This window comes from Miscanthus floridulus, chromosome 8 (genome assembly GCF_019320115.1).
Source record: "Miscanthus floridulus cultivar M001 chromosome 8, ASM1932011v1, whole genome shotgun sequence".
Taxonomy (NCBI): domain Eukaryota; kingdom Viridiplantae; phylum Streptophyta; class Magnoliopsida; order Poales; family Poaceae; genus Miscanthus; species Miscanthus floridulus.
In genome coordinates, this window is record NC_089587.1 from 581,536 (window position 1) to 609,190 (window position 27,655).

Consider the following 27,655-nt stretch of genomic DNA (forward strand, 5'->3'; position numbering starts at 1 on the left):
TTTGGGTTTCCCTGCACGATTTGATTTTTCTTTTGCTTTATTACACACACCACACATCTCAACCGATATGCTCTTGCAGTCACATCACACCTCATAATCGTAACCTTAACGAACGAACGATATCACCTGCGTATACAAATCATAAGCTACTCTGCGATCGACATCGAAACCTAGTCACAATTTCAACATTACAGCGATAGCAAAACGAAACCCCCATGTGCCAAGAAAGATAAAGCGACGGTCAATGCACATCGCCGCCCACCTCTGCAGAAGTTGGAACACTGAACCAAGATCGATCTCAAATAGAGACATACTATACCAGAACAAGCATCACATTCGCAGGTATCAATCCCATCGGCTATGTTCAGATATCCATCAGGTACGTACAGTACCCAACAAACAGGCTCAAATATTTTTCTTACAGCCTTATTGAATTCACATCACAGTATATATGTGCATGAATCATCCCCACTAGCCAAATGTTCGGCCAACGAGGATAGTCAGTTACAACATACACTCGGCATCAAGCTTAGATGCACACCTTCAGATGGTGATCACCATGCACCTCTCCGGCGTCAAGTCCTCCTCAACCAATGGGCCTACAGAAGTGGTAACCAGGAACCCATCTACTCTCGCCGCTGTGTCCACATCAACTGTGACTATACTCAGCCCTCTTCCAATCACATGAATCTTCCTGCCAATGGCCACAAGCGCGCAAGGGGGTCTTGTGACTTTGTCGGAGAGCCTACCGAGCGTGGCCCACTCCTTGGTGTCCTTCTGCCACCTCATCAGCTTCGTGCCCATCGACTGCTCCAGCATGTACAGTGTTCCATCCACCACAACTGTCGGGCTGGAGCAGCAGAGAGCGATTTCGTTTTCCATGCCTCTCCAGGTGCGGTCCAGCGGGTCGTATATGCCGGCGAAGTACATTCTGTTCCACGCTGCCCGGTGAATGGTCACCAGCTCCTCGTCCAATGCCACGAATTTTACTATGTCAGGGGTGAGCATTGGGTTCTTGTGGGCGCACCACGAGTCTGTGGCCGGGTCATAGATGTCCCATGAATTTGGTGACTTGTCTGTCAAACCATATCCACCAGTTATGTACAGTTTCTCATTAAGCGACGCAGACACAAAATAGCACCTGAAAGTGAAGCAACAAAGCATAAGGAATTGGTCCCCAATTTGCAAAAGATGCTATATATGGTGTTGCTTAAGGAAGAACATGACATGCTATATATAGGTACTGTTATAGGGAAAACATGAGATGCTATATATAGGCACAGATTAAGGGAATACACATGGCATGGTATTTATAACTATATAGGTATGGCTTGAGAGTGAATAAAATATGAGAATGGACATTATCGATTAAGTACCTTGCAGTAGGCATTGGAGCTGCTGCGCTCCAGCGATTTGATGAGGCGTCATAACAATATACTTCATCCGTAGCATCATGTACGTAACTGCAACCACCCAGAAGAAATAGCCTTTTGTCTAAGGCCTCAATGGTAACACCTTTCCTCCCTGAGCATGGGGGTTCAATGATATGCATGATTCTAAAGCACCGACTTGAAGGGTCTGGAGCCAACACATAGCATTTGATGCCTGCCTCCCTACAGATTACGTAGACCCATGACTCGTCCAAGTTATTCCTCTTGCGGCACAAGTGCCATTCTTCACTGCATAACAGTGCTCTCCACCTCTTTGAGACACGCCTGAGAACATTATGATACCGCCTAGGAACTCTTGCCAAGCAAATGAGAGCGATCTCATCCGGAAGTCCATGTATAAGAGGGGTATGACCAGGAGCTGATTCCATGCCTCTATCGAACAGCTTTCCAAAATGCACTACTTTTGTGGCGGTTGATCATCCTGACAAAAGGATTAAGTGTTAAGAAATATGCAGTGCTAGCATAAAAGGTAAATTGAAAACGAAATTCCAATAAGATGACTTCAGCACGAAAGGCCACCATCACATCATTGCAGTAAAACATAGCTGAGAGAAAACCACTTCCAAATATAGTTGACAGCACAAGTTAGAATGTGTAATAACAAGAACATAGAGCTGGGAGCAATTTCTCATCAATAAGAAAGTTCAGTTTAAGCAGTAAAGCTCATGGACAAATACTGTACAAAACTACAAAGTGCAATAACCAACTACAATGGAAAATTTTAGAGAAGTCACAAGATTAGAAAACATGGTTAAAAAGTGAGCAAGCAAACCCAAATAAAGATTCAACTTATATATCAAGACTGCTAGGTATATGAAATAAACAAGGAATCTTCTTAAAGATTAATATCTGAAATAAGCAGGCAATGGTAGCCAAAACTCACGTGGAAGACAATTATTATTTTTTGAGATAAATATAACTGGATTGCACATATAGGAACACAAGGATGCTACAAATGGATAAATGAAACAAACATAGAAGAAAGTGGCAACACAGTATTTTTTTCAGAAAGCAAACAGTGACTGCCTTCCTTATTACTTACAATAAGAATTCTGTCAGCTTGGATGCAATCATAGGTACCATCCACGAGAAATCATCATAGCAAATTATATATAGAAGATGACAACTGTGATTGTAAATAGAAAACAGCAATAAATCTTATAGTAACATTGGGAAAGTTAAGCATGCATTTACATCAATCAGGTTGAACAAAAAGGGTAAACCATCAGTTGGGTTCTTTGGTGATACGTCTGGATTTGCTCAGAAACCATATTCAGTCTCGGTATAATCAGAAGAGGTACACTTAAAAGCTACCCCCTTCAGATACCGTCCTAATAATAGTCATCATGGCAAATATACAGAACAAGCATGATCCAAGAAAGGACACAGAAGAAGACAACCGGCCTAGGAAATCGAATATGGCAATCCTGATGCCATAATAGTGTCATCACTGGGAAAGTGAAGAATGCAGCTACATCAATCAGGTTGATCAAAGAGGGGGCAAATCATTGGCTGGGTAACTGAGTTCTAAAGTGGTATGGCTGGATTTGCTCAGAAACCATATTCAGTTTGGGTATAATCAGAAGGGGTGCACTTAAAAGCCATCCCCTTAAGATACCGTCCTAATAGGAAACATCACGGCAAAACGAGAACAAGCATGACAAAAAAGAGAGCATAAAATAAGAACAAAATTTGGCACACATTTAATTTATGAATCAGGTTGAACAAAAAGGGTAAACCATCAGTTGGGTTCTTTGGTGATGTCTGGATTTGCTCAGAAACCATATTCAGTCTTGGAATAATCAGAAGAGGTACACTTAAAAGCCACCCCCTTCAGATACCGTCCTAATAGTAGTCATCATGGCAAATATACAGAACAAACATGATCCAAGAAAGAACAAAGAAGAAAACTGTCCTAGGAAATTGAATAGGGCAATCCTAATGCCATAATAGTGTCGGCATTGGGAAAGTGAAGAATGTAGCTACAGTCAATCAGGTTGATCAAAGAGGGCAAATCATTGGCTGGGTAACTGAGTTCTACAGTGGCATGGCTGGATTTGCTCAGAAACCATATTCAGTTTTGGTATAATCAGAAGGGGTGCACTTAAAAGTCATCCCCTTAAGATACCGTCCTAATAGGAGTCATCATGGCAAAAAGAGAACAGGCATGACCCGAAAGAGAGCACAAAAGAAGACAAAACTGTGATAAGAAATAGATAAGACAATGACAACTCAATAAACCATGCTGTCACTGGGAAAGCAATGAATGTAATTACATCAATCAGGTTGATCAAAACAGGGTAAATCATTGGTTGGGTCCTTCGACAGTATGGTTGGATTTGCTCAGAAACCATATTCAGTTTTGGTATAATCAGATGGGATGCAATGAAAAATCACCCCCTTCAGATACCGTCCTAATAGGAGTGATCATAGCAATCATCCATAGATAAGCATTACATGTACAATAAATCCGGTGTGGAAAAACATGTACAATAAATCAAAATATTACTAAAAAGCTACAATATCTTTTAAGAGAAGGAATGATCAGACCGGCAAAATAATTTTGCTAAGAAGTCATTCAATTTTATTAGATATAAAGTAAGACAATCCTTGCACTTGCACTAGTTATCAAGGCAAACAATTGCTGTGAAAAATAGCCTCATGTTCACACATTCACAAAAACTAAAAAGATGTAATCAGTTGCAAAACATTTAACCCAAGGAGCACAAAACAAAAGGCAAGGAAAAGCTTTCACAGCACTGCATTGCTGGAATATTTAAGTTTGCTCAGATGTTCAGTCTCAATTTTGGATGTAATCATGCAAGGACCAGCCATTCGAGAGCCACCTTGTTCAGATACCGTCCTTGTACAAGTCATCACCAGCAGCTAGGGATTGCATAAAACTGACACCTAAATAATAAAATCTGAAAGCTTGTATGGTAGGGACTAGAAGGTGCCAAAAGAAACATATGGTTGACATAAAAGAAAGTATAGGATAGCATTTTGATGTAGAGCTCAACTAGGACAATCAGACGATGCTTGCTGATGAATAGAGGACAGCACCTGTTTGCTCAGAATCTCATTCGGTTGTAATCAAAGAAGGGGCACCATTTTAAGAGCCACCGTACTCAGATACCGTCCTTGTAGATGTCATCACGGCAAACAAGTGAACGGGAAAGCATGAAACTCCACGACAGCATTTTTGACCAAACATCAGGGGAACAGGATAAACTACTAGGATTGATTAAAGATACTTGCTCAGACAATTTGTCTCAGATCAGGTATAATCATGCGAGGATAATAGTTGCCTCGCTCAGATACCGTCCTTTGTAAGTCATCACAGCGATTTCCAGCGCAAAAACAAAACGCACAGTAAATCTGCACTTAACTACCTCCTAAAATCAAGGGTTTCCAGTGCAGTACGGCCACTACTTCCATACGCAAAATCAGTTCATAAACGAATACGCCTACCGTGACCAGACAATCGCGGCAATGAACCAAAGAGAATTACACCATCCACCGACAAGGATACGACACAGTACCATAAAACATGAATGAGGAATCACCCGCTGCGCCCAATCTGAAGCGAAGCAGAGAAGCAGGGGCGGGCGGTGGATGAGACAGGTTTAGGCGGGGCCGCGGCAAGAGCAAACCTCGATCTGGATTCTGGTGGCCGGGCCGCAGGTGGGGGCGGAGCCGGCGCCGGCGCTCGGGAAGGGATTAGGGTTCCGGCCGTGGGCGCAACAGAGAGCCGGGCCAGATGCGGAGCCGGAGTGCTGCTGCGAGGGCCGCTCTTCTTTATGCTTGCTGAGGAGGATGGTGATTATTCACTAATCGCCTTTCAATAGTTATATTATTCTAATCCGGTCCGATTATTGCTCTTCCCCTGCCTTGCAGTGCAAAGGTTATCGAATTAGTCGGTAATTAGGGGTACCCGAAACGCAAAGTCGTCAACATATTTATCGCGCCCATCCCGCGGGAATACTGAACTGCAAAAAAGTCCAAGGGGGGCAAACAGAAAAGTGAGCCCCAAACCCTAGACCCCAATGGAAGCGTGGCCGCCTCTCGCCCCCGCGGCGGCCGCCGCCGCCACCCCGACCCGGCTGCCTCCGACGATGCGGCGGCCCCTCCGGCCGGCGCCGGGGCGTGGGGAGCAGCGGCGACGGCGCAGCGGAAGGCCGTGGAGAAGGAGTCGGACGGCGCAGGCGGTGAGCCGCATCGTGGCGAGCTGCGCCAACTCCAGCGGCGTGGCGGTCGCCGTGGTGGACGCCAACGCCGTCATCTCCGGCGGCTCCGCTCTCTCCACCTCCGCGGGGCGCCTTGTCACCGTGCCGGAGGTGCTCGAGGAGGTCCGGGACGCGGCCGCGCGGCAGCGGCTCGGGCTCCTCCCCGTCCCCGTCGAGACCGTTGAGCCTGCACCGGAGTTCGTTAAGAAAGGTCGCTGCTCTAGTCGCACGAATGCATCATGAATCTGAGTTAAATCTCTCTCGCACTAGTGCTCGGGGTCGTTCATTTGTAGTTTTTTTGTTTGATTTGAGAAATTAGTAGTGCATTTTGATGTTGTTCGGTGTTATGGATTGTCTTTTGATTTTTAGGAGAAAAACCTGCCAAGTAAAGTGAATTAGTGCTAAGACTTCTTGATTGAATTAGTAATTTATCGTCCTACATTAATTGCCACTGATATCATTGTTGTTTGCTTTCTTAGTTACTGTGATGATCATAGTAAGAAAGTGTCAACAAGAGATCACATTTAAGCATTAGTCTTTTTATGACAAATATTGGGGGTGTTCAGCTGCAGCCGCTGCCATTCTTGGTCTGAGCACTGTGTATATATGTGAGACTTATTTTTGTATCCTTATTATTGCTTGCAGTTACCAAGTTTGCCAGGGAGACAGGAGACATCCAAACGCTTTCAGATGTTGATATCAAGATTATTGCTTTGGCTTACATGTTAGAAGCTGAGATCCATGGGACTAGCCATTTGCGGGAGCACCCTCCTCCTCTGCGTGAGGTGAATGTCAGAAAGCTATCTGAAGCTCCACTGCCTGGTTGGGGCTCTAATGTGCCTAACCTGAAAGAGTGGGAAGAGTTGGATCAGATGTCTGAAGCTGGTGGAGATATCAATTCTCGAATACTTCCTCTGAAGGATATTGAGAATCAAGATATCCCGATGAGCGAGACCAACAGTGTCTGTGAGGCACAAGAGGATACAGAGCACCAGCCTTCGGAGAAGGATGCACCTGTTGCATGGGAGGAGGATGAGAACAATGTAGGCTGGATGCCTGCTGTTAGCCGCAAGCACCCACAGAAGATATTTGCGGAGGAAGGCAAGGCGTGATGCCCTCAAGGAATCTCGGACAAAGTTTTGAGACAAGTTCTGTTGCTCCATCAATCGATGATGATAAAGTTCTCTCTGAAATAGGTGGATTGAAGCATGGTCTGACTTCATCAGATGGCCTTAATTCTGTCCCTGAGAAAATCAGTGCAAGTTCTGATGGTTTTGATGAACATCAAGCAGAGAATGCACACTGAAATTGCTGGAGAACATTTGCATTCTGACCAGCTAGCTTACGGTGATGATACTGATGCAGTGCACCAAAGAATTGGATAACCTAGATATAAAAGGTGAGGATGAGGGAGGTGATGATGCACATTCCATAGATGAGAGCAGTGAGCAGAGTTGGACCCTGAGGTCCTTATCCGAATCAACTGTAGCATGTGTTACTAGTGATTACGCCATGCAAAATGTCATCCTGCAGATTGGCCTCCGTCTCATAGCACCAGGTGGCATGCAGATACGACAGATGCATAGGTATGTGAATTAACATCTTCAGACCTGTTTGGGTAGTGGGTACAATAGTGCTCTCCAAGCCAATGTTGTATTTTTGGCCCACTAACACATGTATTATTATGCTTCTGTGACAGGTGGGTTTTGAGGTGCCATGCTTGCTATAAGGTGACCCAAGAGGTTGGCAAAATATTTTGCCCGAAGTGTGGCAATGGTGGGACCTTACGGAAGGTTTCAGTAACTGTTGGTGAAAATGGGATCACTATGGCTTCACGGCGCCCACGGGTTACACTTCGAGGCACAAAAGTGAGTGTATTTATGCTGCTTGTCTTTCTAACGGTCTAGACACGTGTTCTGCAACTTCTCTGATCTTGTGTGGTTGTAGTGGAGGGTGGTTCATTACTTGATTGGTTATTTTCTGTATTGCTCTGCTCACACCCTTTTACATGTCTTCCTCGACCGTGTGGTCTATATTTCATGCTTGTAATGTTAATGACGTCAGGAGTACAGTAGTGAGGAACAGTTTCCAAGAAAAAATGGCGAAGAATATTTGGATATTTGCTCTGATATTGGCAGTCACATACCTGGCAATATGGTCTCTTCCTAGACTGTACATTTCTTGTAGTGCGGTGTCTTTAGCAAGGACATTCATGTTTGTTTTGAGATAGCTTTAATTCCTTCATTGCAATTATCTTTGTATTGGTCCACCTGAACTTTTTTACAGAGTCGATTACTCGATTCCTGAGAATGCCAGAGATGTTGTTTGTAACTGTTTACCTGTTTGCTTGCAGTTTTCCCTCCCAATGCCCCAAGGTGGAAGAGATGCCATAACTAAGAACCCCATTCTTCGTGAGGACCAACTTCCTCAGAAGGTTCTTCATCCTAAATCGAAGAAGTCCAGCAAGGTTAGTGCTCTAGCATTTCTTTTTGTGCATATTGAAAAGTGTTATCAGAATAAGGTAATGAGGATACATGCACAACAAACTGTGGACTACTAAATGAACACAACAGAAAAAGTTTATGTTATCCTGTGATATTATATTCTATGTGGTCTATTGTCAAGTATGCATTCCCACGTTTGTTGCTGTTACAAGTTGTTCAGTACCTGTTAAGACTTGTGATGAGGTTCGTTTAGGATCAAAATCTGACTGAGTTTCACTATAGGAGGATGATTTCTTGGGCGTCGACGACATATTTTCGCACAGTGGTGATAAGAAGGCGCAACAGAAACCTCCAGTGAGGAAGGCACTCGCAATGTTCAGTGGGAAAAGAAATCCAAACGACAACCACTTTTCTCGCAAGAAGCACTAAGCTCTCACCTGTCATCTTTTTTATGCATGACTACGGTACCGCAGTCTGTAATCTCAGCATGTAATGATTGAAGCAGAGTAACTTATTTCTTGTTATTGGCGGAGAGTCATCATATAAGCATGTAAGCTATGCAGTTTTGCAGCATCTATGTATGGTTTCCGTGCTACTGTTTCTCCAATGGATTTTGAGTTTTGAGTTTGAATATATTCACATTCACATGAGTTTGGGGTGTAATCCAGCAACAATGAACTGTAGTGATTTCAATTGAGCGTGTACATCTGTGTAACGCCGAGAGCATGAGGTGCTTACACAGGGAAGTTCTGTCAGTTAAAAGCATTCACAGATTAATCCACATTTACAGATTAATCCACATTACACCTTCACAAACGGTTTGTTACGTATTTTTATTATTAAATATTGTAGAAACAAACCAAAGAATTATGTCCAGCCTAGGGTGTGTTCTCTACATCACAATTAATAATTTTCTTACAAAATACAAAAGAAGAAGAAGAGCAACAAATCCAACAAGTATACCGCTGCACTTCATGCTTACACTCATGCACAACACAACACTGATCACATTCATTACACCTCCGACATCGTCATCATCATCATCAGTTCAGAGCTCTTTCAGAAGAGCAGATCATCGTTCGTGGAGCTGAACCCACCATAGATGTCTCCCATATTGAGCAGGTCAAAGTAGCCACTTCCCTGCAATGCCAGCGGCGGCGGCGGCGCTCTGGTGGTGATCCTGGTGCGTTGGCAGCGCGCCGGCGCCGTAGGTGCCGCTCATCTGGTCCCCGAAGGCGCCCCCGCCGTGCCCGTGCGACGGCGTCACGTTGCCGGAGCTCGCCGTGGAGGCGGGCCAGTGCGTGGACACCGAGTAGCTCTCCGGCGCCGCCGGCGCCCAGTCCGAGAACACGAAGCTCCGGGCCTGGTGATCGAACGGCTGCTGGGCGAGAGGCGCCGCCGCCGGGGCCGACAGCGCGTGGCTGCTGCTGATGTTGACGTCGTGGTCGTGCGACGTCGTGGTGCTGCCGCCGCCGCCGCTGCTGTTCTTGACGTGGTGGTGCGGGTGCTGGTGCATGGACATGGACATGGACGACAGCTCGGTGGTGCTCATGGAGGTGAGCTCGGGTGGGCTCTTGGGGCTGGAGTTGGACGACACGCCCTGGGCCTGCATCACCCTCTTCTTCAGGTACGAGTTCCAGTAGTTCTTCACCTCGTTGTCGGTCCTCCCTGGCAGATGCATCGCAATCTGAGACCACCTGATGTATGCACCAATTCATCAGCAACATGAAGTCATGAATATGGTGCGAGATGTTATACTTGCTCTTCTAACAGTTCAAGATTCTTTTTTCTTCTAGCAAGTCCGTTAACTAAAACGCATTTTTCTCTGAGTTTTTCAAAGGCCATGCCCTTCTTAGAAATTAACAGCATAAATTTGCATTACAAAATCATTGGGTTGTGAGAGAATTTTACTTGTTGCCCAGCTTGGCTTGGAGGTTGATGACAACGTCTTCCTCCTCCTGAGAGAACATTCCACGCTTCAACCCGGGCCGCAAGTAGTTGATCCAACGCAGTCGGCAGCTCTTGCCATTTCTCTGGAGACCTTTGAGAAAGCAAGTCCATTCAAAAGAAGAAGAAAAATTAGTCAGACACAACAATGGTAGAATTTGGAGTTGAAAACATGGTGTGAAGCCAAATTCGGACCATCTAATTTGAGGGTCAGAGGCAAATCGGAAAGCTAAGCTGTGCTGATTGCAGATGAGGCTAGCATTGAGCATCAGCAGCAGGCTTTTTCTGCATGCATGAGCTTGTCATGCTCATGCAGCAATGTGCAATTGTCATGGAAGGAGAGGAGAGGAGAAAACAAAGAATAGCAGGCAGCTCACCAGCCTTTGCAGGGACAGCACTCCAGCAGCCGAGGCCATGCTTGAGGATGTAGTCCCTGAGCCTCTGGTCCTCCTCAGGAGACCACAGCCCCTTCCGGTAGTTCATCTTGGGCTTCTCGCAGGACCGGCACCCCATTGTCGCCTGCCGTCTTGTGTTTCTTCTTCTTCTTCTTCTTCAGGCCTGTGCCTCCTCTTCCTCTGAAGATGAGCTGTTGCAGTAGTAGCAGTCCCTCGGCACCATGTGCCCCTTCTGATTTAAAGGGCTGGCACATTTTGCTTCTTGGTTTAGTTTAATTGAGAGGAATTGAGTAGGTGGCTGCGTGCACATGCTTGAGATTATGAGGGGGGAGCTTGGTCAGAGGATGTCACCTCTATCTCGCCATTACTTACACAAGGAAGATTCTCAGAGAGTTTCTGAGTAAACTTCGGTTTCCTTCTAATGATGATATGAATGCTTGCTGGCCCTAGGATCATATACTGTTTTAATTTCATTTAAGCAGCCACAATGCCGCTGTAATTGGTGGTGATATATATAATGGTTACTCCTATTGAAGTAATCTGAACTCAAGTATTGTACACAAGTTCTAAAGAATGTAACTACAAGATTTAACGCTGTTGTTTCAGATGAGTGATTGATCAGGTAATAGCATAATGCTCACTCCAGTTTTTTTTTTTTACTAAAGAACATTGTTATCCAATGATGGGCTATGAAGGTCAGACCATCTCGGCCAATGATGGGCGAGGGGCATTGACATGAGCTGTTCTTGCAATGAACGGACGGACACTAGGATTGGCAATGACAGGGCCTGACTGACTAATCCATCCCTCTTCTGACGGCAATCATTGGGAATGGGAGGAGGCATCTGTGTTAGTTTGATCTCCACCGTCAATTGGGCCCTTGGATCCGCGCCCTCATCGGGGCGCCCAACCGCTCCTTGGTTGGTGGGCCCCCGTCGCACAGCACCATAAAAGAGAGGTGGGGGCCGGGCACAAGCTATGAGGTTGACCTCAGCCGCCGCAACCCGCCTACAGACAAACCCTAACCTGATTTAAAGAGAGGGTGCTACCAGCGACGGGAAGCCGCCACCGACTTCACCGTTGCCTCTGCAGAGCCACCACCATGCCGCGGCACCTCGCATCGCCGTCACTGCACCTCACCTCCAACATCCTCGTCGGTGCTACTGCAACTCCTACACCTACACGAGAGGACTCGGACAGGATTCACTCTAGGTAATAATGAGCAAGTTCATTTCACTTCAGTTAAGTTAATCACTCACGGATTTACACCTAGAGGTCTTAAAGAGTTTAACAATGGTATCAAGAGCCCGGCTAGGGTGTAGATCTAGGTCTTAGGGTAGAAAAGAAGAACAAATTTAAAAGGAGATGAACATGTTTTAAATTTCCCAAATCCTAACCCTAACTCTAGATTAGAGAATGGTGGGATTTTACCTTGCCATCATCGCCGGTCGTCGTCTCGACGCCGCGCGGGAAGCCACCCCGAAACACCGGGGGTGCGAGCAGAAACGGAAGTAACCCTAACCCTAATCCGATGAATGATGGACGGAGGGGATAGGGGCCTACCTGGGGCTCACCTATCGCCATCACCACCGCCGACGTTGCGCGGGAAGCAGCTCCCGGGCCGCCGTCTAGGAGGCCATGCCACCGCGGAGCCTCTGCCTTAGGCTCGGGGGTCAAGGTGCAACCGCAAAGGCCGCTCGGCGGCGGCACACTCAGCCTAGGGCGAGTGTGCGCGCCGGCGAGGGGCCCCGCAGCCGCGCCGCCACCTTCCTTTTCTCCGGCCGCCATGGGTTGTTGTCGCATCGTGGTCATTTTTTACTGCGACGCTAAGGAAGAGAAAGGAAGATGAGGAAGGGGAGCCGGACTTGCTCCGGTGGCTGCCTTCCTCACCGACCCCGACGGCCACCATGGACGCCGCCGCTGACGCCTGTGTGGCGCGCGAGAGAGTGAAGGGAGGGGAGGAAATGTGATTAGGATTTAGGGGAGCGGCGTCGGCAGGTGGTTTTGTTCCGCCGAAACGGCCGGCCAGCCGTCCAATGCAGATGAACGGCCGTGATCGCTCGGGCCGAATTGAGCCTTGGTAGGGAGGTGAATTCCCGGCCCAGGCCCAGGTTGCGGCCTAGGCGCGGGGAGCGCACGAGTTGGGCCTGGACGACGCTGGAGCTGTGCTGGGCCGCGCGCGATGCTGATGACGTGCTGGGTTGCTAGGCTGAGCCGCACACTGCCGCTGCGCTACGGGCCACAGGCCGTTTTTAGTATCAGGCAGAATTGCACAGCAACGTTTTTAATAAGTTTTATTCTTTTTCAGAAGCAATTTTGATTTTGTAGTCTAGTTTTCAATCTCTGCTCAAATTTAAATCAATGGGATAGTTTGTTTAGAGAGTAGATAAGTATACAGTGATGCTTCTGAATAAGAATTATCTTTTAAGAAGATTATTTTTTAAGTTTTCGCTGCAAAGTTTAAAGTTGATTATCTTCTAATTAAATTCGAACCAACAGGAGAATTTAATTTGAAGAGCAGTTATATTTAGTAAATTATGATTATCTTTATCCTCTAATCAAATTTGAACCAACGAAAAAATTTAAATTAGAGGAGTAGTTCATTTTTTGTTTAAGTCAGATTATGGTATTGTCATTTTCTGACAAACGTTGATGATGACAATATTATAATAAGTTTAAATTTGAGGTTTAAATCTCTAATAAATTTCATACCAACATGGTCATTTTTTCAGAGAGTAGATAAGAACCAAGAAATATTTCTGAACTAAAAGAATGTATTTCATTATCAAGTATCCACCGCAATGATGTTGATTATCTTCTAATTAAATTTAAATCAATGGGATAATTTAATTTTGAAGAGTAGTTATATGGATTTCAAGTTAATTTATGAGTTTTATGTATTAATTCTATTTTCTGTCCAACGGTGATGTAGAATTGATGTAGAAGCATATTGTATGTTTTATTTTTAATCGACAAGATCACTCAGCTGCATGCCAATGGGCTACAATGCTGGGGTATGTGAATGAAAAGGCTTGAGTCAAGCCAGTTCAGGACAGTTTTGTTAGTTTACTAATTTTCTAATTAAATTAGAACCAATAGAAAAAATTAATTAGAAAATGAAGTATAAGTGAATGTTTTAGTCGTCATGACTAAGTTTTGTATAGATATATCCTGCATGGCGAGAGAAGTTTGGGTAGCTCTTATGCTATCCTAGTATTGACCATGGCATAATAGAAATGCATCGTCATGGTCAATACTAACCAAAGGATAAGAAAAAAGATGCAAGCGTGACTTGCAGAAGTACTGTTAATGAACGACCTTGTTGAGTTCTTAAAGTGAATTAAGGAAAGTGTACTCCTAAATGGATCAAAAAATAACTTTGTTTATATGACACAATCATATGAATGAAGTAAGTTATAAGTATCTCCTCGTTTACAAGCTTTCTAAATAGTTATTGAAATTATGGCAGTAAAGTTCATGCCATATTTCGAGGGAGAGAATATTAAGATCAATTAAGAAAAATACTCTTCATTAAGAGCAAGATAAAGATCAATTAAGAAAGATACTCTTCATTAAGAGTGAGATAAAAACCGTTGGAGAAGTACAACGGTTACAACAATGATACCCCTAAGCAGAGAAACAGTTAAATTCTTGGACCTTTTAAAGTTCTGACAGGAAAATAGCATAGTCAATCTGAAAGATGTTAAGGTTGTGCTTAAAGCGTTATATGAAATTTTAATGGATTAAATCAAAAATAAAATATTTGAAGATACACTATCTTTAGAAAAGATGGAAATATCTGGGGGAGCATGGCATATAGAGGTATGTAGAGACCTAAGACTTGAAGAGAAACGGGATTGCATGCCCACTTCAGTGATTCAAAAACAATGAATCCCTCAATACATGTTGATGTTGTATGACTTATACAATACCTGTTGTTGGCTTTTCGAAGAAGATGAATAATGTAAACAAGGATCTTGTGATACAAGAGCCTGTAGAATCAATTGCCTCTTGGTAATGAAGAGCAGCAACAACCACATATAAAAGTGTCAGTAGATGAGGCCTCAGAAGGTCTTAAAGAATTAGTAAATCAATTTTCTGATGACTATAAAGTCTATGTTAGTAAAGAAATTCAAATAAAGGGTGATCCCACCTCATTTGAAGAAGCCATGAGAAGCGTTTACTCGTTTAAATAGCAAGAAGCTATGAAAGTTAAAATGAATTCAATGAATACCAACGATGTTTGGGACTTAGAAGTAATTCCTAATGGAGCCAAAACAGTAGGCTATTAATGGGTGTTGGAACACTTAAAGTTTTCAAATCTATTATCCTTGACTATAGGAGCAGGCGTAGGTTTAAGAACTGTTGTTGGAAGCTTCCAACATGGTTTCATATGCTTCTGCTGTTGGAAGCTTGATGAGTGTACAAGTACAAGTAAGAACTTACCCTGACGTAGTTTATGTATCCGAGATATTTTGGCAGAAGTCCAATCCAGATATAGATCACTAGAATGGAGTTGAAAATGTCTTGTAATTTTGCAAAGTATAATAGGCCTCATGCTGAGTAAGAAAGAACAAGTACTCTCAAATAGTTGAGGGTATAAATGTTAAGTCTTGGCGAGATGTGCAGTGAAATTCACATCAGTTGCTAACACTCACAGTTGAAATATTATTGTGGAAAAGTTCCAAAGAAACAGTTGTGGTGTCATCAGTGATGCATACCATAGTATAGCTTGACATGAGACTTAAGGAACAAGCAAAAGAAGGTTAAAGGAATTTGTACCTGAATTTAATAATGGTAGACAACAGCAACAACCATTTAAAGTAAGTTAACTCCTAAGACAACAAGTCAAGTGTGCTGTCAAACACATTGACATTAAGGTATATGTTGTAAAGAAGAAAATCCAGAATCATTTTAAAAGCATTGAGCACATAAGTACTGAGTAAGTACTTACGGATCCGTTTACCAAAGGCTAACCACCCAGTGCGTTCAGAGAACATACAGTCGACATTGGTTTGTGGAAAAGCCTATGATTTCTGGTTACTAAGGACCTAATTGAGTATCTGTTTCAAAACAGAGAGGTGTGTTGTAGCTGTTTAATCTAATGGCAACAGACCGTGATGATGAGGCACGCTCTATGCAATGATCTGTGATGGAATGAGAACAAGATAAAGTAAGTAAGTTAAGTTTAAGGAATAAGGTGAGATCAAGGGGGGAGAATGCTAGTTTGATCTCCACCAATTGGACGCCCAATTGAACCCTTGGATCCGCGCTCTTATCAGGGGCGCTCAACCGCTTCTTGGTTGGTGGGCCCCCGTCGCACAACACCATAAAAGAGAGGTAGGGGCCGAGCACAAGCTATGAGGTTGACCTGAGCCGCCGCAACCCGTCTACAGAGAAACCCTAACCCGATCTAAAGAGAGGATGCTGCCAGCGATGGGAAGCCGCCACCGACTTCACCGTTGCCTCTGCAGAGCCACCACCATGCCATGGCACCTCACATCGCCGTCACTGCACCTCACCTCCAACATCCTCGCCGGTGCTACTGCAACTCCTACACCGACACGAGGGGACTCGGACATGATTCACTCTAGGTGACAATGAGGAAGTTCATTTCACTTCAGTTAAGTTAATCACCCACGGATTTATACCTAGAGGTCTTAAAGAGTTTAACAATCTGAGCTAGAGAAGGCCAAGGATGAACCGGAGAGACATGTATGAGAACAAGAAACGACAGCCTAGCTGGGATCCAGAAGGATTTGCGTTAGTTATTGCAAGGATCAAGACGGTGAAATGAAATGCACCTTTGGTATATGCATAAACAATGATCTCTGACACCATCAGATCAATTGGCAGAATGACTTGTTAGAGCTCCTAATCAGGTCGTTCCTTGTAGCTTCATATAGTAAACATCATAACCCATTGTTCTTTTCCTGATCCTCTTAGCGGGACATCAAGAACTCGGTTACTACTGATAATACAATGCTCAGTTGCAGGATAACTAATGGTTCAAGTCTGACAGCTAAGGCATTATTAAACCATAATGAATTCCTGGTGACTTTGTCCTTTCCTGGCAGTAGTTTTTTTTAGAATCTTAGTTCAGGTACTACTTTTCTCTTCCCTTGTTCTTGCGTTCCTCACTTAGGAAAAAGAAAAGACCTTCTCTACAACGACAGATGAACCAAAGCCAAATCTGCGTCATGATGATGAAGTCTGATGGATCCCGTTTACTGTAGATGTCGCCTTGTTATTTTCTTTGAAAGAAGTATAAACCTCACCTTATTACACTGCTAACTTTCATAATCTAGAAGTTCATGGGGGGGATTTGTCTAGAGTTCAGCTAGATTTTGATGTGGTAGTTATATGCTGTGTGGGATTTACAAGAATCAATATTTACAAATGAAGGTTTCCCATAGGCTGTTCTGTTGCAGAATGCCAGAAATTGTGAAACATCTTCTGAAGGGTAAATAAGAACAGATAACTCCAATTGGAAGCTTTCCTACTGCTACTGCTCATTCAATAAAAAAAAAGAAATATAGTGAAGCAGATCACTGGCGCCAGTAAACAAGTACTGACACAGTGCGCTTAACAAGTGTATCTATCTACCAAACAATTGCAACTTCTCTGAAAGACTGAAAACAAAATGAAGGTAACAACATGCACTCGAGCTCGCTCGCGAGGCACGAGAACCAAAAACAAAGAGGAATGACCTAATGCTTAGCTATAGTTTATCCCATATACAGGAGAGTGGCATATATTAGCAGAATTCGTTATCCCCTTAGAGCAAGTCTAACAATTTAGCCTGCTGCCGGCTGCAAGAGCATGCCATGTCATATACAGTCAGTTATATAGCCAACTCATATTATGGCTTAGCTGTTTGACGGGCTGTAGCATTTAATGATCACAGTACAAGAGTACGTGAAATGGGAAAGAAACGCCAGCTTCTCGCTCGCAGCCGGCTAGAAAAAGACGTTTTCTCCTCGTACGTTGCGCTGCAGTTGGCGAGGAGTTTACCGCCCGCTCCAAATTCTCTCTCTTTACGTGGCTGGTTTTTCGATGACGTGGATCCTCCTCGCCGGCTAAAAGGCGATTATTATACCTGCTCTTAGAAAGACAGAAACTAGAGGTAGCTAATGATGTGACATGAAGGAGGGGGGTCCTATCATGCTTGATATCCCTGTCCTATTTTAATACGCAAGCATGTCCTACAAGAGAGGACAATTCCATGTGATCTGAATGGTGGCGTCTTAATCCCCTCTTTCTTCTTCTCTGCCTGCCTCAGCATCAAACACGGCGATTCGCTTATTAGAAAAATCAATTGCAAAACAACTAGTATTTCTCAGCATTAGCCGACAGCTATAAACTACTAGGAGCTACGCAAAACTATACTTGTTGGCAAATTGACTTGGCGCAGCTGCATGTGGACAAGCACCTAATCGCCATACGAATTCGCATCTTGCACTAAAAAACTAGGACCCAGTGGTTAAACTATCTGCATTGCTCTGAATGGAGGAAGCGATGGAAAGGAATCTTTTGTCTGAAACTCTGAATGAGAGCCCCCCTCAAGTCTGAACTGAACTCTCCACACCCCCAGTTTAACAACTTCACCGGCAGCAAGACTTTTTGTCCTTGTCATATCCATGACCCGTCCATCTTAGAACGTAATGTAAATATGCGAAAGGATGTGATTAGAATCCTCGCCGCCGATTAAAAGAACGCGGAAACGATGGCGATATGCGAAATATGCTGCTGACTAAACAATGTGGCTGGGAACATGCACTGGGCTCATATGTACTTGCAATGATGGGGATGCAAGTCAATGCTTGCTTGCTTGAGAATTAGAATCCACATAGAAGCCGGGGCAGGCGAGATTGGGGGTTTTGATAAGCAGGGCCAGCTCATACGAGGACATACGCGCTGAATAATCAAGGATGCCCTCACTGCAAATTGTCAGTATGTCTTTGCAGGATTAAGTATAGGGAATGCTGAGAAAAGTATGTCATCTTGCTAAGCATGTACACTTAAATAATATAAATCAGGCCGTGTTGTGGCTTTTGAGTGGAGGGCTGAGTGGACATTTGTGCTCAAATACGAATCATGGTCGTTTTATGCTTGCATGATGAAGAACAAGATGTGACGTTTTTTGTTGTGGTCTTGTGTTGGTAAAAAAAACATTTTAACTCCCCTCAAGGGAGAACTGGAGAAGAGGAAAACTTTTTTTTTAAAAAAAACATGGCAGGAGCACTGCCTCTCAATGAAGAGGAAAACTTTCCAAGTGTGTCTTGAGGGAATGAGGGGTATATGTTGGATCGGAGCTGTTCTCCATTGCATGCCAAGCAAGCTAGCAAAGAAAAGCTTATCCAGGTGTGTGCAAATGCATTATCCATTGATGCCGGCCAGTGCCCAAAGGCCAAAGTGGAGGAGATGAGGCCATCCATGTATGAGCAGACTTGCAAGTACTGAAGCCAGCAGCAGTGTGCAACGCAGATCACATAAGCCTAGCTGTTATATATGCTATATGCTAGCCTTTTGAGTCTATACATGCGAGAAGAAAGGGATTATGGCATAATGACTGTTATTAGTATTCTATAACCACACGAGTGCTCCGGTTCTGCGTCAGCCATGACCATCTTCTGGGATCAGTAGGAGATAACAAACGTAGTTCTCCAAGTCTGACGAACTTGAGTACATGTACATCAAAGGAGCTAGCCATGGCAGAACAACAGTCACCTAGTGAGTACGTACAAAGCAAGACAGGAGACTGAGTTCAACAGTCACCTACTGCAAGTTCTGAACTTCTGATGCAGTTATACGTTGACCTCGCAGATGGTATGGTTCTGGAGCAATTTGGATGGTTTGAAGGAATTCTGGAGGAATTTGTTTGAGAAAAACACCGTTCCGGATGAAAAAAGAAGCGGATCAAGCTGGGTTCCAGGGCACGCGAACGGGGCCTAATGCTTGTGGCGTACGCGCACTGTACACACATTCTCCACTTTTGTGTTGGGAGACAGGCCCAGGCGTAACAATGCTAAGCACTCCTAAATACAAAACCCATCTAGCTGATGTATTGCAGTATTTGGGGAAGAAATGGATTTGTGAGGCAGCAGTAGCAGGCTGACACAATAGTGAAGCTGTAATGAGGCCCATGGAGCACAACACCATCATATTTTTTTTGGAAGAGTTGCGGCAAAAGGTATGGAAGGTCCATTGCAATTGAAGGAGAAAACATGTAGTACTGCATTGTTGCAGCACAAGTGCAGTGCATGCATGTGCAATAAAAAAACAGAGGACAGGACGACGACATACATGCAGTTTGTGCAGAGGCATGTGAGTTGTGGAGTGAGTGAGCTCGTTGGGTAAATAAAGAAATGACTGTGCCAGTAATCGTGGATTTCTTATTATTACATTGCTTAAAAAATAGATCAGTACATTGTCAGGGATTGCATCATCATCACCAAGAAAAAAAAAGGAAAAAAGAATCATGATCAACATCATCAGTCTCTCATCTTCTGTCCTCCTCCCTTTTAATTTCTCCCCTCCCCTCACTTAATTTCAGTCTAAACATGTACTTTAATTGCCCTTTGTTGCTGTTGTTGTTGAACTCTTGTTTTTCTTTGTCTGAAAGAAAAAGGAAAGGAAAGGAAATAAAAACAAACAATAAAAGGGGAACAAGTAATAAAAGCATGACAAGGAAGGGAGGAAGGAAATGGATGCTTCTTCCTCCGCCTCAATGCCTCATCACAGTTAGAGGAGGCGCCCATGGGCGACATCATCCCCCGCCGCCTCCCTCCGCCGTCGGCACGTGAACACCTTGAGCACGCCGTCGGAGCCGCCGGCGACCAGCGCACCGCCGTTGAGATCGTCGTCGGTGTGGCTGCCCTGCCGCCACGCCACCGCGCTGACGAACCCACCACCAGTATCCACTTGTTCGGGGCCGGTGGTGACTGGGCCGTGGGCCCCTCCGTGTCCGTGAGACGCGAAGAAGGGGTGCACCCAGATGGGCTTGGCCCACCTGAGGTCGTAGACGAAGACGTGGTTGGACTCGGAGCCGCTGGCCACCAGCCCCGCCCCGCGCCACACGCCCATCCCCACGAAGCTCCGCGCGCTCGCGTGGCCGCTGTACGACCGCACCTCCCGCGCCCCAGCCACCTCCACCCCCGCCTCCGCCGCCGACGCGCCGCCCCACTCCCACAGCCGGTGGGTCCCGTCGGCCGCCGACGTCACCACCCGCCGCGCCGGCCCCGGACCCGCCCACCGCACGTACGTCACCGCGCGGGCGTGGCCGTCCATCCGCGCGACGGCGCCGCGGCCCAGCGCGCGGACGTCGTACACGACGGCGCGGCTGTCCGCGGAGCCGACGGCCAGGTGGGGCGCCCCCGAGGGGTCGAACTCCACGCACAGCACGGCGCCGCCGGCGCGCGCCGTGGCCAGGCCGCCCTGAGGGCGCGCGCGGGTCCCACACGTGCGCCGTGCGGTCGTCCGACCCGGACGCCGCCATGGCCGCGCCCGGGGCGTAGTCCAGGACCACACGCGGCGGCCCGCGTGCTCGTCGCGCTCCCACGACGCCACGCCGCGCTCCACGTCGTACTCCGTCACCACGCCGTCGTAGTCGCCGCACCCCACCACGGACGACGACGCGGCACCGCCCGGGCGCCACCGCACGCTGCTCAGCTTCGCCGGCGCGCAGATGCACGCCGCGGGGCCAGCAGCTCGGGCGCCGCCGCTGCCGGCGCTATCCAGCAGCAGCATGGAGGCCACGTCGTACATCCGGATCTTCCGGGCGATGCCGCCGGTGGCGAGGAGGCGGCCGGTGGGGTCGAAGTCGACGCTGCCGATGGCGTCGGACGCACCCGGCAGGGCGGTGGTCGGCACGGTGGCCGCCAGCCGGAACTCCCATTCGCAGCGCGGCGGCGACAGCTCGGCGTCCTTGTCGTCGTGGGCTTGATCAGCTTCACTGCTACTGGGAGGAAACGGAATAGCAATGCCGGCGGCTACCTCTTGGTGGTGGTGGTGCAGGTTTTGGGATTCCTCTTCCGGCAGGCGGTGCTCTTGTGCGGCGGCGCTGCTGGAAGAAGAGGCCGGAGAAGAGGGGTTGCTCATGGACTAGCTAGAGCTCCTCATAGCCGCCGGGCATTGCAGGCTGCTGGGGAGCTGGAGCTGGACTGCATGTGTTTATCTACTAGCTAGCTCTGCTGCTTCCTCCTCGTCATGGCTCTGTGCTTGTGCTAAATTAAACTGCTACTATCTACTAGCTGGATCCTGCATGAGAAAGTTTGGATTTTTCTTGGTTTTGGTTTGGTGCCTCTTGTTTGTTTTGGGACAAGACCGTGCCTGCTAATCCTTGCCTTAATTAGTCCAGTACTAGGCTTGCTCCCTACCCTAGCGGCCAAGCTTAGAGAGAGAGACGAAGAGAGATGTGGTGGTGTGGGTAGCCACACGGGAGGTAGGCAGCCAATGGGAGGAGGAGGATCCGAGAGGTTTTGGGAGGTTGGATGGTTTATGTGGTTGGAGGTGTGGGTCATGTCGTGGCTGCAAATGCAAATAGTGGCAAGGAAACCAAGTGGAGGAGGAATCAAGAGCTACAGCTAGCCTACCGTACGTAGCTGTTTAGTTATTAGTTAGGTTAGCCAGCAGGCACAAGAGTTATTAAGAACATATGTGTGTTCCGACTAATCCCGGTCATTTCGTTGATATATTGGTAGAAGTACTCGGTCTTGTTTGAATGTTTACTCTTTTACTGGATCTAGCAAGAGTTTTGGGGTGCGTTTGGCAAGGATATAGATTCGTGTAGATATGTTTTAGACCCAATTTCTGTCAAGAAACGTTTCAAATGAATAAATCAGAATCACTTCGTAAGATTGTTTGGCTGGTAGGCTAGCTTCGATTCACAAAAAAATTGTTTTTTTATAAAAACATTTAGAAAATTTCGGACCCTTTAGTGGACAAAGAACAACTTAAATACAACTCACTTTTCTTGTACTTAAAAAGGATTAGCTGGAAAAAAAAAACAGTCGCTAATGAAAGGAGAGGTAGAAATAGAATCGGTAGAAACCACGATGTTGCAGTTTTGAAAACTACCGAAGGAAAAGAGAATCGTTTTGGCTCCAAATCCCACGTCCGTGGCACCGTTTTGGAACCGATTCAAGTGAGAAACGGCTGATTCACCTATCCAAACGCATCCAGCTTATTCGCTCGTATACGGTCGTGGATTATAAGCTGGCCGGAACAATATTTTTCTCTCACACCAAACCAACCAGCAGTAAATAACCCACGATCGTTTATGACGAAACGAACAGACTGCTTATTCTTGATAAATGTTTAACCATGCATCCAATGTAGTTAGTTACATAGAATCAATGATTTAAATCATGGGATATACCTTTTAGCGGAGACCTATATATGCTCAATCACTAGAATACTACGTACTATATTTAGTACAACGATGTTGTTGCGGGAGCTGCTATTGCCTACTATTTAGAACACTATAGAGATCGAATAGATAATTCACCTTTAATTACTATATATATGTTTACAAAAAAAATTCACGCTATTACAGGAAAATAGAAATTCTATAGCTCCAGTAATAAATAATAATCTACCTATAAGGATACAAGAAAAAATGGTATAATTAGCAAGAAACACAAAGTAATAAAAACCAAGAAAAAACATACAAATTTACAAACGCTAGTTTGAAACAATAAGAAACTGTGAGGAAAAACAAATGCAATGCGCACATCACGAAGCAAGACCAGATGGTTCACATAAAATCCGACAAATTTTGCCGCAAAAATTAAATATGTCGACAGACATGTAGCTGCATCTTTATTTTTTTTTATTTCGTGATAATGGAGTGGTCTTCAAAAGATCTATCTATCATTGGCTAGGTATATGGTTTTTATTTAATATGAAAAGGAGGGCAATACAAACTTTTCAAAATAAAAGGAACACGCGGTTACACAGTGTTTTTAGCCGGTTGCACAGTGCTTTATTCAATTTATTAATTTATCTGGCCTGAAAACCTCATGATCTAATTCTTGCATGTGCGTGTAACTTCTAGCGGAATACGAGAAGACGAAGGTGAAAAATAAAGTATGTAGGAGTAGCAGCTTTCTTATATAGCTCAAAATCTAGCTTATTAATTACAAATCTCTAGTAAATTAATAGTATTTATTTCTATGTTCAAGATATCCACACGTAGGGCATTTATTAGATTACTTTTTAGATATGAGATCCGAATCCGTCCAAGTGTTTTTGGCGGTGACACACACACTATTGACAGGTACGTACGGCCAAATGGACGTATGGACGACTAATCCTTTTCCGATTCGTACCAACCTTTACTTTCAGCTTGCTAGCTACGTAGTAGCATACGTACCCCCCTCCTTTTGGCTTTGTGAGCGACACAAGTCACTTTAAGAATTTGCAGAACTGATCGATCTAGGACTTTATTAGATGCTGCTTAATAAAGGGAAAAATTCAACTATCAAAATGCTATTTCTAGCTCCTTTACTTTAATTAACTTGATTCCGGGTATCATCCGGTCCGAGTGGATCTTAACGCACTGCATATGCTGATGTGGCACTATGGGGCCCACTTGTCATGTCCTTCTCTCCCTTCTCTTTCTTGTCCTTTATCTCTCTCCTTCTCTCTCGTAACCGCCGCCGCGCTGGCTGGGCAAGGAGATGGCGGCGCGTGCGGCGGCGGCCTGGACGTCGCGCGGCGCGAGGGAGGCCGGGCGCGGGAGGTCGCGCTCGAGGTCCGGGAAGTTGAGCACAGCGCGCGCCCTTGATGCTGAGTGCGGCGACGTCGTGCGCGTGCCTCCATCTCCAGGCTCGGGAAGCTGGAGCCACCGTCGTCTCGCGAGCGAGGGAACTTGCCGTCGACGGCAGCGTCAGAGCAGGAGGCCCAGCGTTCTAGGCTCCTTGCCGCGGCGTTGCTGGCCTGCTTCCGCGGCGCGGCGGTGTCCGGCAACCCGGCATCGGCTGCGGCGTTCCTCGTACGCGGCAACCCGGCGCCTCGGCCTTCCTCGTACGCAGCGGCGCTCCGCTGCGACGCGCAGGCCCGGAGGTGGTGGCCACCGCGGCGACCGCGTACACGGAGCGGACTGCCACGGACAAGATTCGCGCCGCGGACGCAGCAGTTGTCGCCGAACCTGTCCGCGCCCGAACCCCTCCGCGCCGCCCCTCCACGAGGCAGTGGCGCCGTACGAGGCTGCGTTCCACGACCTCCAGCGCTAGCTCGCGGCCCGCTTCAACAAAATGGCAGGTGCTAGGTGCACCATGGACGGGCGTTCACGGGGCACCTCGCTTACCTGATGCTAGCTGGAGGTGAGAAAGCTGACCGGCACGCTCGGCTTACCGCGAGGCGCCCGGCTGCCGGGACCGGGTGGACGCGGACCAGCACGCTCGACCAGCCGGGACCGGGCGGACGCGGACCAGCACGACGGCTGCAGCCACCGACGCGCCCCTCCCGGCCACGTTCCTCTGCCACCTCCTCCATGCCGCGGTCACCGGGATGTGCAGACGCCGTCACATTCGCGCCGGCTGCTTGGGCTCCTCGGGCCGCCGACGAGCCAGCCGTGGAGCACAGCCACTCCGGCTCCGCGTCCGCCGCAGGGCCTTCGACGCGCGCGACTGCCGAGGGCATCGCCCACGCGACTGCGAGCAGCCGGCGCGCGTGGCCGGCCCTCCTCCAGCCACCCTAGACACGCGCGCGATCGCTTTTTTCCCGATGGCTTCCTCTGTTCGTTGCGGTGCTCTGTCCGTGCCCCCATGGCCGCCGCGACCGCACCCTCGCCGGCCGGCCATCGGTCATCGGGGCACGGACAGAGGACCGCGACGAACGGAGCAACGCATTGGGGAAGAAAGCGACGAGAAAAAAAATAAAATAGAAATACATATTCTACCTTATATGTGGGTCCCACATATAAGGGCCACGTCATGCACAATCAGCATGCCACGTCAACATCCAGAGTGGGTTTGGACCCGTTTGCATCTGAATGACACCCGAAACAAGTTCATGGACCCAGAAATGATATTTTCAAAGTAGAGGGACATAGATGACATCCTGTGCCAAGATGAGGGACCGGCCATGAATTTTGCTCCTTAATAAATTATTTAATGAATATTAGGTCCATTTCATAGTTTTTTTCTCAAATTGTTTTCTCCGGAGACAGGAGAATCCCTACCAAGCAAACTGAAAAATTGTTTGATAAGAGAAATAGAAGAAATCATTGTAAGCTTGGGGTTGATCTCAAATATCAAAATTGAGAATTATTGCGGACTCAGATAACATCATCATATAAGTTTAGGGATTGCTCCTGAATTTTTAACCTATATCCAGCATGAGTAAGCTATAGAAGGCTTACTCTTTCTTTCCAAATTGTAGTTCACTTTAGCCTTTTGTTTTAAGTCAAACTTATCTGACTTTGACCAAGTTTCTAGAGAAGTGTATTAAACATCTATATTTTGAAACAAATAAACTAGTATCAAGATTCAAGACATAGTTAATAATGAAACTAATGTGATACTTATAGATGCTGATGCATTCTCTATAAACCTGGTCTAAAGTTAGAAAGGTCAAAGCTAAAATCTCATTTAGCACAATCCAGTTCACTAGTGGAGCCGTTTTTTTTTTCCAACTCCACAACCAGCTCTACACATGGAGCTCCTTAAACATGCTCTCACATAATCCCACACAGGGCCCAGAGTGAATGGGAGCTAGGAGAAGCTACTATTTTTAGCTTCATGTTTTAAAGAGCTCATCAAGTGGAGTTGTTCCATTTTACCCAACTTAGCACAAAATAGCTCCAAACATCCCCTGGAGTTGATGGGGGACCTGTGTCAATTGAACTACAATTTAGTATGGAAAAGGTATCAATTAAGGCTTGATGATGATTCCTAGATGGGCCTGCGTTTTGTAGCTCATGATAAATAAGATGCATGATCTAGATGGGAAGGTGGACACAATTCAGTTACGCTACTTGAGCAATCTCCCCTCACGTGTAGGCTCCATCGGGGTCTTAGAGAGGGATCAATAATTATTTTAATTTAATTTATTCAATTGTGCTCGGTAATAATCAATTCTTGCCGTGATACATATATATATATACTATGTTGAGTTATATGCATGAACCGTTGACTAGTTAAACCACAAAAATACTAAAGTAATAGAAAAATGTGTGGGCAAATTCTCTTTGTACTTTTGACACCCAAAATTGTAAGTTCCCATTGGAGAGTTGATCGAGAGGTGTACCACATGCATTGATCTCGCACACGTAAGCCGCCTGAAATTAACCGACGAAGTGGATAAGAGGAGATGTGATCGAAGGAACAAGTGGGCCAGTACCGTGGCCCACACTCACAGGCGACAGTAGTACTAGTTATCTTGAAGGAGAGAATTGAAAAGCTGTGTGCAAGAGATTCGATGATGAGATCGGTCGAAGGGATTATTGTTGGATTATTGCATGGACCGGAGGTCGACGACGTCGATTATAATTGCATGGATCGATCTCGCAACCTAGGTAATTAGCTTTAACTCGATTCACTGTGTATAAATATATGATATTTCATGTTAATTTATTTATTGTTACAAGTAAACTTCATGTTCCGGCACTACGCACTAGCTACATGTACGTCAGTACGTGAAGACGGTGAGTCATGGGGCCGTACAACACACGGTGAATATAGTTGAGTAGGGCCTCGTTTAGATGCTGAAAAAATTTCAACCTGATGAATAGTACCACTTTCGTCTTATTTGACAAATATTGTCCAATCGTGGACCAACTAGGCTCAAAAGATCCATCTCGTGATTTCCAACTAAACTGTGTAATTAGTTATTTTTTTTTACCTACATTTAATACTCCATGCAAGCGGCTAAAAATTGATGTGATGGAGAGAGAGAGTGAAAAAACTTGGAATTTTGGTGGCATCTAAACAAGGCGTAGGAGTATACTCCATCAGTACATGTACATGGGTCAATCTCTGGAGTCGGAACCACCATATTGGCCGTACATTTGTGGATCCTGTTCGTTTGAACTTATCAGACATAATACAGTGTTTTTTCTCTCACAATAAATCAGCTTCAGCCGATTTATCAGCCGTAGAAACTATCAGCCTAACAGCTATTGAAAGGCTTTGCCAGTCGGCCGGAAGCTAGATCATATATATACAACACCTTGAAATAAAAGAGAG

The 27,655-nt window shown here is 45.9% G+C and overlaps 2 protein-coding genes, 1 non-coding gene and 9 pseudogenes across 4 annotated transcripts; 1 reads left to right on the plus strand and 11 right to left on the minus strand.

Moving 5' to 3' along the window:
• Nucleotides 1-58: 58 nt before the first annotated feature.
• On the minus strand, nucleotides 59-5,121 carry LOC136470814 (F-box/kelch-repeat protein SKIP4-like). Of its 2 annotated transcripts, none has more exons than XM_066468551.1 (3): nucleotides 5,018-5,121; nucleotides 1,377-1,872; nucleotides 59-1,141 (listed from the first exon to the last, which is right to left on the minus strand). In XM_066468551.1, exons 2-3 carry the CDS (start codon nucleotides 1,817-1,819, stop codon nucleotides 544-546), a joined length of 1,041 nt encoding a protein of 346 aa, XP_066324648.1. In that variant the 5' UTR covers nucleotides 1,820-1,872; nucleotides 5,018-5,121; the 3' UTR covers nucleotides 59-543. The 2 variants fall into 2 exon arrangements, with proteins under 2 accessions (XP_066324648.1, XP_066324647.1); XM_066468550.1 differs by having other exon boundaries at nucleotides 4,994-5,103.
• Nucleotides 2,705-2,807, minus strand: LOC136478780 (small nucleolar RNA Z118/Z121/Z120; annotated as a pseudogene).
• Nucleotides 2,996-3,098, minus strand: LOC136478794 (small nucleolar RNA Z118/Z121/Z120; annotated as a pseudogene).
• Nucleotides 3,219-3,321, minus strand: LOC136478782 (small nucleolar RNA Z118/Z121/Z120; annotated as a pseudogene).
• LOC136478788 (small nucleolar RNA Z118/Z121/Z120) lies at nucleotides 3,506-3,608 on the minus strand (annotated as a pseudogene).
• LOC136478802 (small nucleolar RNA Z118/Z121/Z120) lies at nucleotides 3,788-3,890 on the minus strand (annotated as a pseudogene).
• LOC136478792 (small nucleolar RNA Z118/Z121/Z120) lies at nucleotides 4,231-4,339 on the minus strand. The gene has a single exon (XR_010764487.1). It is a non-coding gene; the product is annotated as a small nucleolar RNA Z118/Z121/Z120 (small nucleolar RNA).
• Nucleotides 4,516-4,616, minus strand: LOC136478777 (small nucleolar RNA Z118/Z121/Z120; annotated as a pseudogene).
• Nucleotides 4,703-4,800, minus strand: LOC136478804 (small nucleolar RNA Z118/Z121/Z120; annotated as a pseudogene).
• Nucleotides 5,122-5,497: 376 nt separating the features above from the next.
• LOC136470815 (RNA-binding NOB1-like protein) lies at nucleotides 5,498-8,736 on the plus strand (annotated as a pseudogene).
• A 508-nt stretch (nucleotides 8,737-9,244) lies between these two features.
• LOC136470816 (transcription factor MYB8-like) lies at nucleotides 9,245-10,581 on the minus strand. Its single transcript, XM_066468552.1, has 3 exons — nucleotides 10,446-10,581; nucleotides 10,033-10,162; nucleotides 9,245-9,818 (listed from the first exon to the last, which is right to left on the minus strand). Exons 1-3 carry the CDS (start codon nucleotides 10,579-10,581, stop codon nucleotides 9,245-9,247), a joined length of 840 nt encoding a protein of 279 aa, XP_066324649.1.
• A 9,310-nt stretch (nucleotides 10,582-19,891) lies between these two features.
• Nucleotides 19,892-22,160, minus strand: LOC136470817 (WD repeat-containing protein RUP2-like; annotated as a pseudogene).
• Between the last annotated feature and the right edge of the window lie 5,495 nt (nucleotides 22,161-27,655).

Bases quoted from the DNA above. Each gene is read 5' to 3' on its own strand.
- LOC136470814 (XM_066468551.1), bottom strand. From the start codon at position 1,819: ATGGAATCAGCTCCTGGTCATACCCCTCTTATACATGGACTTCCGGAT. The intron at 1,142-1,376 runs GTACTTAATCGA...CTTCACTTTCAG, and splicing joins GCTCCAATGCCTACTGCAAG to GTGCTATTTTGTGTCTGCGT.
- LOC136470816 (XM_066468552.1), bottom strand. From the start codon at position 10,581: ATGGGGTGCCGGTCCTGCGAGAAGCCCAAGATGAACTACCGGAAGGGG. The intron at 10,163-10,445 runs GTGAGCTGCCTG...GCTTTCTCAAAG, and splicing joins TGCTGTCCCTGCAAAGGCTG to GTCTCCAGAGAAATGGCAAG. The intron at 9,819-10,032 runs GTAAAATTCTCT...TGCATACATCAG, and splicing joins CAAGCCAAGCTGGGCAACAA to GTGGTCTCAGATTGCGATGC.